At 41.0% G+C, this 12,975-nt stretch overlaps 1 protein-coding gene across 1 annotated transcript in view; it reads right to left on the reverse strand.

The window, feature by feature from the left end:
• The window catches only part of DHX35 (DEAH-box helicase 35), a 61,885-nt gene extending 49,595 nt beyond the window's left edge, over nucleotides 1–12,290 (reverse strand). The window contains exons 1-4 of the mRNA XM_036245035.1: nucleotides 12,232–12,290; nucleotides 5,356–5,489; nucleotides 3,515–3,607; nucleotides 1,909–1,986 (exon numbers count right to left, since the gene is read on the reverse strand). Of these exons, the coding sequence (XP_036100928.1) occupies nucleotides 1,909–1,986; nucleotides 3,515–3,607; nucleotides 5,356–5,489; nucleotides 12,232–12,271 (345 nt within the window). The 5' untranslated portion in view covers nucleotides 12,272–12,290. The remainder of the gene's footprint in view (nucleotides 1–1,908; nucleotides 1,987–3,514; nucleotides 3,608–5,355; nucleotides 5,490–12,231) is intronic.
• Between the last annotated feature and the right edge of the window lie 685 nt (nucleotides 12,291–12,975).

Raw genomic sequence — 12,975 nt, forward strand, 5'->3', positions numbered from 1 at the left:
ATTTTAAAAATTAAACAAAAAAAGAAAGAATTATGAGACCTAGATAAAAAATATAAAGGAACCAAAATACAATAAATTTGACTACAAACAATCATGAAAATTGTGGACAGACTTAAAAGAAATCTCACAAAACAACATGGAAAAGAGCACATGATTCCAGAGATACTGATAAACACTAAAAATAGACAAAGGAGATCTAATATACACTTAATTGATACTCTTAGAAAAAGAGAATAAATGGGACAGAAAAATATGCCAAGTTATAATTAGAAGAAAATCTGCCTGATATAAAAAGATTTGAACCTGAAGATTAAAAGTTTTTCCATGTTTAAGAAAAAAATGAGACAGCAATCAGAATCAAGACATATCCTGGTGCTCCCTGGCCGGTATGGTTCCGTAGTCAGAACATTAGTCCACACACCGATTCCCAGTCAAGGGCATATACCTGGGCTGCAGGTTCTATCCCCTGCCTCAGCTGTGAGGCAACTGATCTCTCACACTAATGTCTGTCTGTCTGTCTGTCTGTCTCTTTTCCCTCCATTCCACTCTCTCCAAAAACCAGTGGAAAAAAATATTCTGAAGTGAAAATTAACAACAAAACAAAGAAATATCCTTGTGTAAAAATAATCTTAAAAGCATTCGTGCAGAAAAAGTAAGCCAGGAAGTAGGGGGGGTGGACCCTGCTGGACCTTAGACTTCTGTATAGTGATCCTCCATGGCAAAGGCAAGACAGCAATGTCTGCACTGTTCCCAGGGAAAGAGAGTGGAATCAAGAATTTTATATCACCCTGGCTGCTTTGGCTCAGTGGTTAGAGCATAAGCCCAAAACTAAAGGGTTTTGGGTTCAATTCCTGGTCAAGGGCATTTACCGGGGTTGCAGGTTCAATCCCCAGCCCTGGTCAGGATCATGTGGGAGGCAAGGGATCGATGTCCCTCTCTGACATCAATGTTTCTCTCTCTCTCTACCCCTCCCTCCCTTCCACTCTATCTTAAAAAAAAAATCAATGGAAAAATATCCCCAGGTAAGGATTAACAATACTACTAATAATTTTATATCAACAAAGAACATAATCAAACATTCTCAGGCATATAAAATTCAGCCAATCAAGAAATAAAGCAAAATGAGCAATTCAAGGTTGGCAAAACAATGGAAGTATTTAGTGATGAACATTAACACCAAACTAGAATGAAACACTTGTGGGAGTTATGATTACAGAAAAAATATGTACATTTATAAATCTTGAAATAAAAAGTATAGCACTGCATCTATAACAAATGGAGGGGGAAAGATGGAAAGAATAAGTGTGCTAATTTACTCTTATAACAGGAAACTACCTATCATAGTTTCAAAAATAAGTAACATCCTAAAGCTTTTTCTGTTTTCTTTGTTTTCAAGATTTAATAAATTATCTTGTGGTAACAAATATTTATCCAAAGTCCAGTATAATTACTCATATTTTAACTTCAATGTCCTCCTCTGTTAAATTCAACAAAAGCAAATATATGACTATAATCATATTTTTATTAAGTTATTTCTATCCATCCAGCTAACCACTCATCTTTATGTGAACATAAAAGAGAAGCTTGGAATGATGTTCACAAACATTTATAATGTTTTTGCTGTATGGTGAGATTTTGGGGTTTTTTGTTTTGTTTTGTTTTGTTTTTTATTTGTGTGTTTTAACTTCCTCTGTACGTTATTACTACTTAAAAAATTCATAATGTAAAAGGATCAATTTTATAAAAATAATCAAGCCATACTTCTTTTTAAACCGAAGAATTAAATTCTTAAGTAGTAATGTCATATTCATTTGTAGGTTTTAGGAAACAAAAAAAATAAGGCTTTACTGAAATATAAGACAGAAGGAGTCTTTGCAACACAAAAAAAACGGAAAAACGGAAACTCACCGTAACGGCAGCCACTCTTCGAGGCTGGGTCACTCCTACAACTCTTCCTTCAGCTGTCCAGCCAGCCTCTGCAAGGTACTGCAAATAAAATGACATCTGTGTATACATCTGACACCACTTCTCCAGAAACAATCTCCCCCCAGGCACTCTGTATTGTGTTAAATTCACTGAGAAAAGAAATAACAGATTTTTGTCCTAACAAATATTTTGGAAATTATTTTGCAAATGAGGGTTCTGAGGCTTGGAAATGTTAGGTAATTTAAGTTCACATCACAGCTAATAATCAGGAGAACCAAGGCAAATTTCAACATTCTGACTCCCCAGTCTTATAAAAATGTCCATGTATTAGAACTGCTTAAAGGAATAAAACCTATCCATGAGTCACTCAGAATAGTCCTAAGGTGGGGGAGGGGGGAGAAAGAACAGAGCTAAATCTGTAGAACAAAGACTTTTAAAGGACACACAGACACAGCTCAATATAAATATCAATCATACAAAATGTTTTAGTTAGAATAAATAAAAATAATTAGATTTTTATATATGTGTATGTGCCAAGAGATTATAATGTACATAAAATTTTTTGTGTTTGTTTGTTTGATTGATGTTAGAGAGAGGAAGGGAGAGATAAAAACATCCATGAGAGAGAATATCGATCACCCGCCTCCTGCATGCTCCGCACTGGGGATCAGGCTCACAACCCGGGCATGTGCCCTGATCAGGAATCGAACCGGCAACCTCTCAGTGCATGAGTTGATGCTCAAACACTGAGCCACACTAGCCAGGATATAAAATTTTATTATATTTATTTATGTACTTATTTGCTTTATATATTTATTTGATTATATGCATTTTAAAAATCCAAAACGGATTAACAGTATTAGATTGTTTAAAATGATCATTTTATGCCCTGGCCGGTTTGGCTCAGCGGTTAGAGCGTCGGCCTGCGGTACAGAGGGACCCGGGTTCGGTTCCCGCTAAGGGCACGTACCTCGGTTGCAGTTTGTCCCCAGCCCTGGTTGGTCGTGCGGGTGGCAACCACTCGATGTGTCCCTTCACATCGATGTTTCTCTCTCTCTCTTCCTCTCTCTCCCTCCCGCTCTGTCTGAACAAAAAATGCAAAAATGTCCTCGGGTGAGGATAAAAAAAAAAAAAATGATCATTTTATGAGCACTTATTATAATACTTATTACTACTAATTATTAGTCCTATTATTCTCTGATAATCTCTCAGTAATTTAACATGGCCCTTCTCCCGTGTCCCTCTGTAATTTTAAAATAGTCAATTTTTATTTATAACTATAGCAATATTCATTTTACCCCTCCTCTTCAACTATATTTTTTTGAAGACAAAAACTATGCATTACACCTCTGTAATTCAGTCCCCACTGTTACTTTCAGAGTATGGTTATTCAGTTATTTTGGAATTATGTTAAATCAAAAACTGTTACTTCAGTACTAATAAAAAAATTATAAGTTTAATAAAAAATGTCTAGTTGGGTTGAATTCTCCCTGAGAGAAGATAGTGAAAATGCAAATGATAGTGAAGAGTTATTACAAGACACTTCCAATCAAATCTAACATAAAGGCACATTTAAATACACACTCACCTGTGGAATCTGCGTGCTTTTCCCACATCCTGTTTCTCCAACAATCACCACTGTCTGATAGTTTTCTATCAAATATAATATATGATTCCTAAGCTGAAAAAATAGAACCATACATTATAAAAAACCATACATTTTCTCAAAAGACCTAAACAAAGACATTCAAACATTATGAAATGAGCTGTTTGCAGAAGAAAAGTAAAGTTTTAAAAGAACTATCAAAATGTTATTTCCAACTCTTAGGTACTGCTGGAGTCAGCTGATACAATTCTAACTGAGCATAAAAGTTATCACAATATATGGTGCGCACACATTAGTCTTCTATTATAGATAAGAAAACAGAAGCTCAGATGGTGAAGCAAGGTCAAGGTCACACAGCACACAAATGATGAAGCTTGGGTTTGAACTCCACAGTCCAGACACCTCCTCACAGCTCAAACTGTGCCCCTCATTGGGGAGAAAGCAACAGTGAAACTATGAGCTCTTCTCCTGAGGGTCAAAATGGTTTACATTCACATATAGTAGATGAGGTTAATCACCTGAGAAAGAAACCCAGAGACTGTCAGTGTGTGAGTGACTAAAATGTATGGGGCCACAACCAACTGAGCTACCTGGCCAGGGCCAAAAGGCTTATTTCCTTGATGCAATAATAATTCATACAAGGAAACAGAATAAAGACAATAGAAAATGGGTAAAGGACATGAACAAAACAGTTCACAGAAAAAAGAGTTCAAATGATTCTTAAAGTTATGAAAAAAAAATGTATGAGCCCATTCATAATAAAAGGAATCACAAAAGAAAAAATACGCTTGGGGCCATGCAAAATTCTAATGAACGACACTTGGCTAAATTAAGAGGGCTGCCATTTTATATCCATTTGAAAAAAGAATATATTAATAAAAGAGGAATTAATTATTAACAATCTAGACAGTGGGACTCCCTAAGTATAAGAACTTGGCAGCTTTCACCCAGCACTGTCCAGAAGGCAGACAGAAAGACAGGCGTGCTGGTGGTCACACCTACTCAGGTCATTCCAGAGACATTAGGTGAGGCAGTGAAGCAGGGTCAGCTCATCACCCTTCATTAGGGGATATATGAAAAAAATACCCTTCAACTATGTCTAAATCACCTTTGGCTCTGAGCTTACTTCCTGATTACAATTTGGCTTCCCAAGTGGATTTGGCAACAGGGAGAAAGTGTGTCCATGGACTGGGTTCACCTATACTGAAGAACTATGGCTCACTGTCAACAAGCACATTCTGAATTCTAGTTTACACTTTGATATTTTGTGAGATGACAAGAGATGTGCTCATTTCATGAGACAAATGAAATCAAGTGTCTGGATGTGCACCTGGTACGTAATAAACACACTGAAATGCTGACACTGTCTCAATGGGAATTAACCTCTTCAACAGAAACCACCTCATATTCCCAAGTAATCTTGTTTAAGAAAATATGCCTTTAAAAAGGAAGCCAAAATTGGCCATATGTTAGTAATCTATGGAAGCTGGATGCATAGAAGTTCAATGTGCTCTTTTCTCTGTTTTCTGTATGTTTGAACTTGTCCATAGTTGAAAGCAAAGAGGAGAGAAAAGAACATCATTCCATTTCTTCCAGTTTTCAGTACAGAAGAACTAAAAAAAAAATCTTAAGGACTTTGAAGATGTATTAGGTCAACTAACACACATATTTTGAAAAGGTAATCCCTTCGGATAAGGGTGTCTCTGAGCTCTTTCATTCTAAAGAGTCGTTAGGATAAGAGGCCACCATTCACTTCGGTGCCAAGTATAACACTCTTGCAGATGGCTTCAGGTCAGCAAACTGAACATGTTTATTCAATGTACCTTGAACACTGGCAGCTTCTGTCTCTGCTGCTCTATAGAAAGGGCAGCATAAGGGTTGTAAACAATGGTCGTTGCAGAGTTTTCAGCTAAACTTTGTCTCTCTTCAGAGATGCTGACACCTGGTCCCTCTGTACCTGTAACAGAAATTTTTTTTCAAATTCTGATATAGTGAACAGAAAAATGTGCAAAAGTTACAAATTCAAATACGAAGCTATACAACAGAAGCAATGCATTTGATCTCAAACTTTTAAGAGATATTAAACTTTAACTTCAGAAAAGCATCTAGAAAAATACCTTTGAAAATACAAAAATGTTCTCTGTAAGCTTCACCTGCAGTTTCAAGAACAACGGAGATACAGTCCCAGTGAGCTCCAAGCTGGCCACACACAAATGTATATTACAGAAGACAATGTTTTCAGGTCTGGCCTCTAAGTTGGTATTACTCAACACTTAATAAAAATGACAAGAAATGCAATGGGAGTAGCTGAGGCAAAGGATGAGTCCTATTACTGAGGATGGCAGCAAGGTTCAAGGATGACGAACTAAGGACTACTTAAATGCTGCCTGGGCTTTCTCCTCCTCTCATCTCTGCACCTCTCGACAAGTTCCTCTCGGTCTCTTACGAGCTAAAATCAAGGCTGCTGACAGTGCCAGAGCTCAGTCTCACAATTCTTCCAACAATCATTCATTCACTCACCCAACAGGGATGGAACTGCAAGAGATACAGCATGAACACTGCGGAGGCAGGCCCTACCCTCGTGCAGCTTACTTGCTTCTTCTAGTCTTCCTCCCAACAGAACATAACTTAGTGCATGAACTTGTAGTAAGTGCTAAGTAGAAAATTAAAGACCCAGTAAGGGGAGACTGAAACTCCCAGGTGTGTGCTATTTGGGGGTGGGGGAGGCTCTTTTTCTCCCAGCTTAGGCCCAATGCCCAGGCCAATCCAATCAGCCATGGCCAGCGGACTGGGATGCAATCAATGGCAACCTCCACTTGAATCACAGAATTGGAGAGGGTGGGTGGGAAGTGCTGTTCTAAGAAACCCCTTTGCTGAGCAGATTAAACCTTCTTGGTAAGAACAATGACGACCTGGTGCTCAGGGTGGTAAAGAATAGGGAAGCCATATGTCATGAAAAACTATTCGAGGTACCATGGATTTTTAGCCTGAAAAGGAAAATGCTTTAGGAGAAGCATTTCTATGACCGGCTCCATGACTTTTCCTGCCGATTTGTTCATGTAACCCTAGGACAGAAGTAAGAGTAATAAGTAAAAGACACGGGATTCAGAATTCAACTCAACATAAGGGAGATAATTTCTAAAAGTTAGAGCTATTCAGCCCTGGGGCGTGGTACCTTTTGAATCAATAAAAACCGTCCTTAGAAGTTCAAATACATGCTGCACAGCTTTCTTTTAAGGATTGCCTCAGGGATAATTACCCAAAACTATCATCTCAAAGGTCTTCTGAACTCAGAATCTGTGATGGTATGTGAAAGTACAGGGCCTTTATGACAAGAATATTTAGCCCAGTGATTTAGGTTTACATTTTAGGGGTCCCAAATCCCCTTTCAATAATCTAATCAATGGCTATGAACGCCCTCTCCTGAAAAATACACCAGAATGTAGTTTATCAGAATGCAAAATGCTGGGTTTAGAATCAGTGCCAGAGATCTCTGATCCCTTCTCCATTCATTTCTAGGAACATCATTTCAGAGGGCCAGGATTGCCAAAAGTCAGGAACTGCTTGTTAGGGAAGATCATCAAGAAAAGAAGACTACCAGCTTGACCTGAGAGTTGGACCCAGGCAATTGGGAGCTCCTCACCCATTTCTCTGCTTTGGAAGGTGCACTCCGCTTGTTTTCCCTGGCCTAGACGCTGCCCAAGGACTCAGCCTTGAGACAGAAATGTGGGATGAGACTCTCTGGACTGTGTGCATGACTAAACCCAATTAAGGCCCTGTGTATGTGACTGACTGACCCCACTTAAGATCTCTATATAATAATATTTTTTAAAGATTTGGCCAGTGGGTGTGGCAATCTATTCATTTTCCAATGTCCATGACAAGCCTCATATGTAAATTCCTTTGCTTATTAACCTGCCACCTACCAATCTGGAAGAAAGCCTGCCTTTTTCTTTGGTCTCTCCCTGCCCTCTGTTATAGGGGCCAATTTCAGATTTCATCCAAGAAGCTCTCCAAGGGGCTGCAACCCAACACTGCTGCACTGTTTTTGCCAAAATGTTGGCCTTTCTTTCCAGATAAAAGATAGAATAGTACCTGGAACAAAGCCTGTGCTCAGAAAATGGTTTCCTTCCTTCCCTCGTTATACACAACATTATTATCACTGTATCCTAGTAATTTCTTGAAACCTTTACCCAAGAAAACTATTGCAAAGAATACCTTATCCTCCCTCATCAGCTGTTTGTTCTGAATTTTCTCCTTTTCAAAACACATTTTAACCCTTTACAGCACATCAAGAACATTTTAGCATTGCTCCTGTAAGGTCTCTTCTTCCCTCACCACCTAGGCTAATCCACCCAGGTGTCTCCTTCACTACCCCACCCCTCCTGGTCCACCTAAGTATAACATTCTGTTATGGGATCTTTTACAAGAACAGCTGCTGTCAATCAATATTGAGCATGTCTCCTCCTTACAAAAGACTTCATTCAGCCAAAGGACTGCTTCCCCTTTATATACATCCCACGGCCCATTCTGGCTGCCTGTGGTTGTTTTTCCCTTGGGAACATTCTCTAGGCTTATGGGAATAATCAGTTTGTAATTCTTGCAAACCACAAATGCCTTCATTTTCCACCTATAAACCAAGGCTGAAGACAGCACCCACACCAATCCAGCATTCCTCCTCAGTTTTTCGGTTTGAGTGGTGATCCATCAGAGAGTTATGAAATTAATGTAGTGGATCATGACCAGCATTTTTTAATAAGGAATGAGAAATAGAATGGAAAGTATCAGTGTGTGTCCCAGAAAGCAATACTGTTTATGTACAACTTTTTTCAGGGGTGTAGGAGTGTGACTGTGTGTGTGTACATGCTGGATCATAGCACAATACATTCTTCACTGTAGGTCAGGTAAAAAAATCTCCAAAGTTGTTGCTATAAAGTTTTTGTCAGGCAAGTGGTCAGCAATCATTAAATATCTATTGAATGAATGAAGAAAAATGACCAGGCCTTTCTGACCCACTTGTGCTAGTGGTAGTTTTCTACAGAAATCTTAGGCAGCTCATGCAAAGCTCTTAAGGCAGAAATCACAAACTAGTCAAGATCACCAACTATTTACTCAAGGTACCCAAACATGCCTTGGTTAAAATGTTTGGCCCTGGTCCATGTGGCTCAGTGGTTAGAGAGTCAGCCTGCACACTGAAGGGTCTCAGTTTCACTGCCTGGTCAAGGGCACGTACCTTGGTTGCAGGTTCGATCCCTGCCCCAGTCAGGCTCGCGCAGAAGGCAACCAATCAATGTCTCTCTCTCACATGGATATTTCTCTCTTTCCCTCTCTCTCCCCACCTCTACCCTCCACTCTCTCTAAAAATCAATGGAAAAAATATTCTTGGGTGAGGATTAACAAAAACAAATAAACAAAAAACAAATGTTTGAAATAGTTCAATTAAAAAGTAAAAAGTTCCTATTCAAATCTGGATATTAGGCTTAAAAAAAGACTCTTGCAACTCTGAGCTCCATTAGGTAGAACCAAATACAGCTTCCTGCTTTAGATAGCATATGCAAGCTTGGGTGTATATCTATCAGTGTAGGCATACTCGTTGGCCATAGTCCTCACCACTCCCTATTATCCCACCTGACAGCTTCACTTATTTAGACGGTCTGAAAGATGCTTGCAGCTACCTGAGTTTGTGACTCCCAGACTACAGGACATGTTCGTGATTCCAACATCTAGCCTTATGTCTAGCCTCAACCACCTTCATGACCTTCACCATATTTCCCATACCCTACTTTCATACCTTGATCTTCAGTTTCTTAATCTGTAAAATGAGAGTGATACTAGATGATGAAAGTAAAAGTGACTAGCACAAAGTTAGGGCCCAGTAAGTACATTATGTTCTAAATCCATTCTCACTTCCGTTAATGACAACAGTTTACCTAGACTAGTCGTTCCCATACTTTGAGACATGCTGGAATCAGCTGGGGAATCTTTAAAAAATACTGATGCTTGGTTCCTAGCCCTCCAGACTTCTGATTTAGTGCCACAGGGTATGACAGAACAGCAATATGTAAAAGCTTCCCAAGTGATTCAACCACACAGCAAAATTTGAGAACCACTTACCTATATAGTCACCTAACCCAGAAATTTGAGTCATTACTGACTTTACCTTCTCCTATATCTGCCTCTAAAATGTCTCTTCAATAAGGTCCCTCCTCTCTGCTCCAAGACTAAAATTAAGGCTTTCAATATCCCTCTTCAATTTTTTTAAAATATTTTTTCCTTTATTGATTTTAGAGAGAGAGGAAGTGAGAGGGGGAGAGACAGAAACATCGACAAGCAAGAACATCGACTGACCGCCTCCTGGATGCCTTCATTTGGAATTGGGCCCACAACCTGGGCATGTGTACTGACCAGGAATCATGGTGTATGGGTGACCTCTTGGTGCACGGGTCGGTGCTCAACCACTGAGCCACACCGGCCGGACCCCTCAATTTTAGTAGCACTTTTTCTTAAGGGTGCCCGACTCTAATTTCTTCTCCTAACCATTCTTCACAGCACTGCCAAAGTTATCTGTCTAAAATAAACCTGATTATGTCATCTCCTGCTTAAAAGCAATAAAGTCCAAATTCTTTAACTTGCCATAAGAGGTCTCACAATGAGGCCCCCATCTTTCTAGCTTCATCTCCTGCTATACCCCAAAATACAAGGTGGAACAAAAGTAGTTTACAGTGGTAAGTACGCAAAGCAGAGTTTATATTCTTGTGTTATTATTTATTATTGCATTATTTTCCATTTGAACAACTGTAAAGCTACTTGTGCCCCACCCTGTATACCCTACCACTTAACACTATCACACTACTCATCAAGTATTTTGGTTTTTCAGACATTCTTGAGGCACCCATCCCACTTTGTCTTTGTTCATATTGCACCCTTTGCCTAGCTAGAGCTCCTCTCCCACCTCTGCATGGAACAAAGCCTCACTTGTGCTTCAGTGTCCATCTCAAAAATATCACTATCTTTATGAAGTATTTCTCATCCACACATTCGATCTTTCCCTCTCCTCTATACTTCCATATGATTATAATGGTTAATATGTGTCTAGTGCTAACAGCTCTACATGTACTCTCGTTTAATCATCAGAACAATCCTTTGGGTAAGTGTTATGCCCAATTTACAGATGAGGTAACTGAGACTTTCTGCACTTTAATGACTTTACCAAGTCACCAAGCTAGTAAATGGTAGTCAAGGATGGATCTACTGCCTGACTCAATAGCCCATTTTCCTTACCACATCCTTTTCTGCCTTGTTTTAAAATCTCTTCTAAAGGGTACCCAACTTCATAGTATAACTGGGAGAGAGAAAATAAACCTTGAGAGCAAAGCAGAGCCCTGGTCTTCTATATCTGTCTCCTGATCACAAGATTTGGTGTTCAATAAGTATAAGCTCAATGAATAAACTAAATAATGAAATAAAACTCTTAGAGTAATCCCATGTTCTAAAATAATATCAACAGCTCATTCAGGCCTTTATTATACTAAACACTTTGACCTATTATTAAAGGCTTGAATAAAAAGAGGGTATCTCCTCACCTAATGGGAGCTTAGTTTTGGCTACAAATAAAACTCAGAATGAATAACTGGCTGATGACTTAAAATGCTGAATCATAAAACTGTTAAGTGACAAACTACAGATTTTATAAAAGAATTAACACATCCCTTTGTGTGGGTTTATCTACATCACTTATACGTATGGTCAGAATTTCAGGGACCCACTCTAAAATATCCTTTAAAAGCTTTCCTTGCATTACCTTCTCTGTCTCATTTCATTTTTGCTGCAATATACTTTGCACATCCAGACCTGCAGAGGTGCAAGCGGTGGAAAAATGAAACTTTTGTTTTTCACGATAAACTGATGGAAGGAAAGGGAGTAATGCATCTAGAACGGTCTCACACGTAATACATTCAGTAAAATCCTGATGGGGAAGATTAAAACAAAACAAGCAAAGCATTTTGGGACTGAGATTCGTTTTAACCTGCAAGAGGGAAAGTGCGTGGCAGCCAATATGAAGGAGTTCACTTTCTGGTTGGCACTCGGAGTGAACAAGAATTACCCTAAAACAAAACAAGACACTTCCCTTTTTATGAGCGTTTACTCTGCCAGGCAACACGTCGTGGTCGTTATTCAAGCCAATAGAATAAATGTTACTGCTCTGCCCGCTGCACAGGTGAGGAGGCTAAGGCTCAGAAGGGTTAAGTGACTTGCCCAAAGCCACTGGGCTACTACGGGCAGAGCGGAAAATTCGAACCCTGGCAGTCTGACACCATAGCTTGAGCTCCTAATCCTGAGCAGCACCGCCTGTCCGGTCCCAGAGTAGCCCCAGGGCGGTAACAGGACACGCGTGGGCGCTTTGGCGTTTCCCCATCTCGCGGGTTGGGCAAGACAGGCATCAGGAGTGAGGTCAATGAGGCCCGGAGAGAAACTCGAACAAGGTCACACACAATGTCTGCCCAGGCTGGGCGCGGACCCCCGAATCCCTCCGGACCACTGTGGGCGCCAGAGCCGCAGAACCGACCGGCACTGAGGCGGCGATGGCCAGCCCGCCGAGGTGAGGCCTGCGGGCAGGTCTGCAGGCCCCAGAACGCCGGCCGCGGGGCCAAGACCAGTCAGGCCGCCGCATCTGCCCGGCATTCCGCTAAGAGCCTTACCCGGTCGCCAGAACTTCACCGGTCCCACGGGCGCAGCCATGCTGGGGTGAAAGGTGACGAAGAAGGCTCCACCCCTCCACCTCTCCGTCGCGCGCGAGCCCGGGCCGGGGGGCGTGGCCCGCGAGGAGTCTAGGCTCGGCGGTTCCCGCGGTGTTACGGCCACGCCCCCCATGGCGACCGCCCCCTTGCACCACGTGACCTACAGCTCGCACCCAGCGAGCGCTCTGGCCCCGCCCCCAGGCCCACGTGATCCGCCCCGCGGAGAAAAGATCACACTTCTCTAAAGCTGGGCGGACCGCGGGTCCCAGTGGCCCCCGGAGGACCACGTTGTGGTCGGGTGGCGGCCGCTCGCTTCGGGAGGGCAAGCTTTGGGAAGGGACCGCTAAATACTGATTATGTCACAGGCGATCTCATATCTCAGCTTTACTATTTCTCTTTTACACTCCTCCATATTTTCAAGTTGAAGGATAATAATAACTGCCTTGTGGGTTTGCTGGTTCAGAAAATAGGTCCTGGGCGCCCAGGTGCTGCAGTGTTCAGCCTTTCCTTCATGGAATTCTCGGTTCAAGGTGGAGGCGACACTGGATAGTGAACAAGTAAATGCTCGGCGAACAGTAGTGTTCATTACTATCGGTAATAAACAATGGGTAACGTATGGAAGGAGGTCTTCAGGGGCCTTGAGAGTAATGCAGAAAAACGAGGATAAAAAATGGTTTGGAGTAAGGCTTAGAAACGGGCAAATCA

The sequence above is a fragment of the Molossus molossus genome, unplaced genomic scaffold (genome assembly GCF_014108415.1).
Source record: "Molossus molossus isolate mMolMol1 unplaced genomic scaffold, mMolMol1.p scaffold_m16_p_6, whole genome shotgun sequence".
Taxonomy (NCBI): Eukaryota; Metazoa; Chordata; class Mammalia; order Chiroptera; family Molossidae; genus Molossus; species Molossus molossus.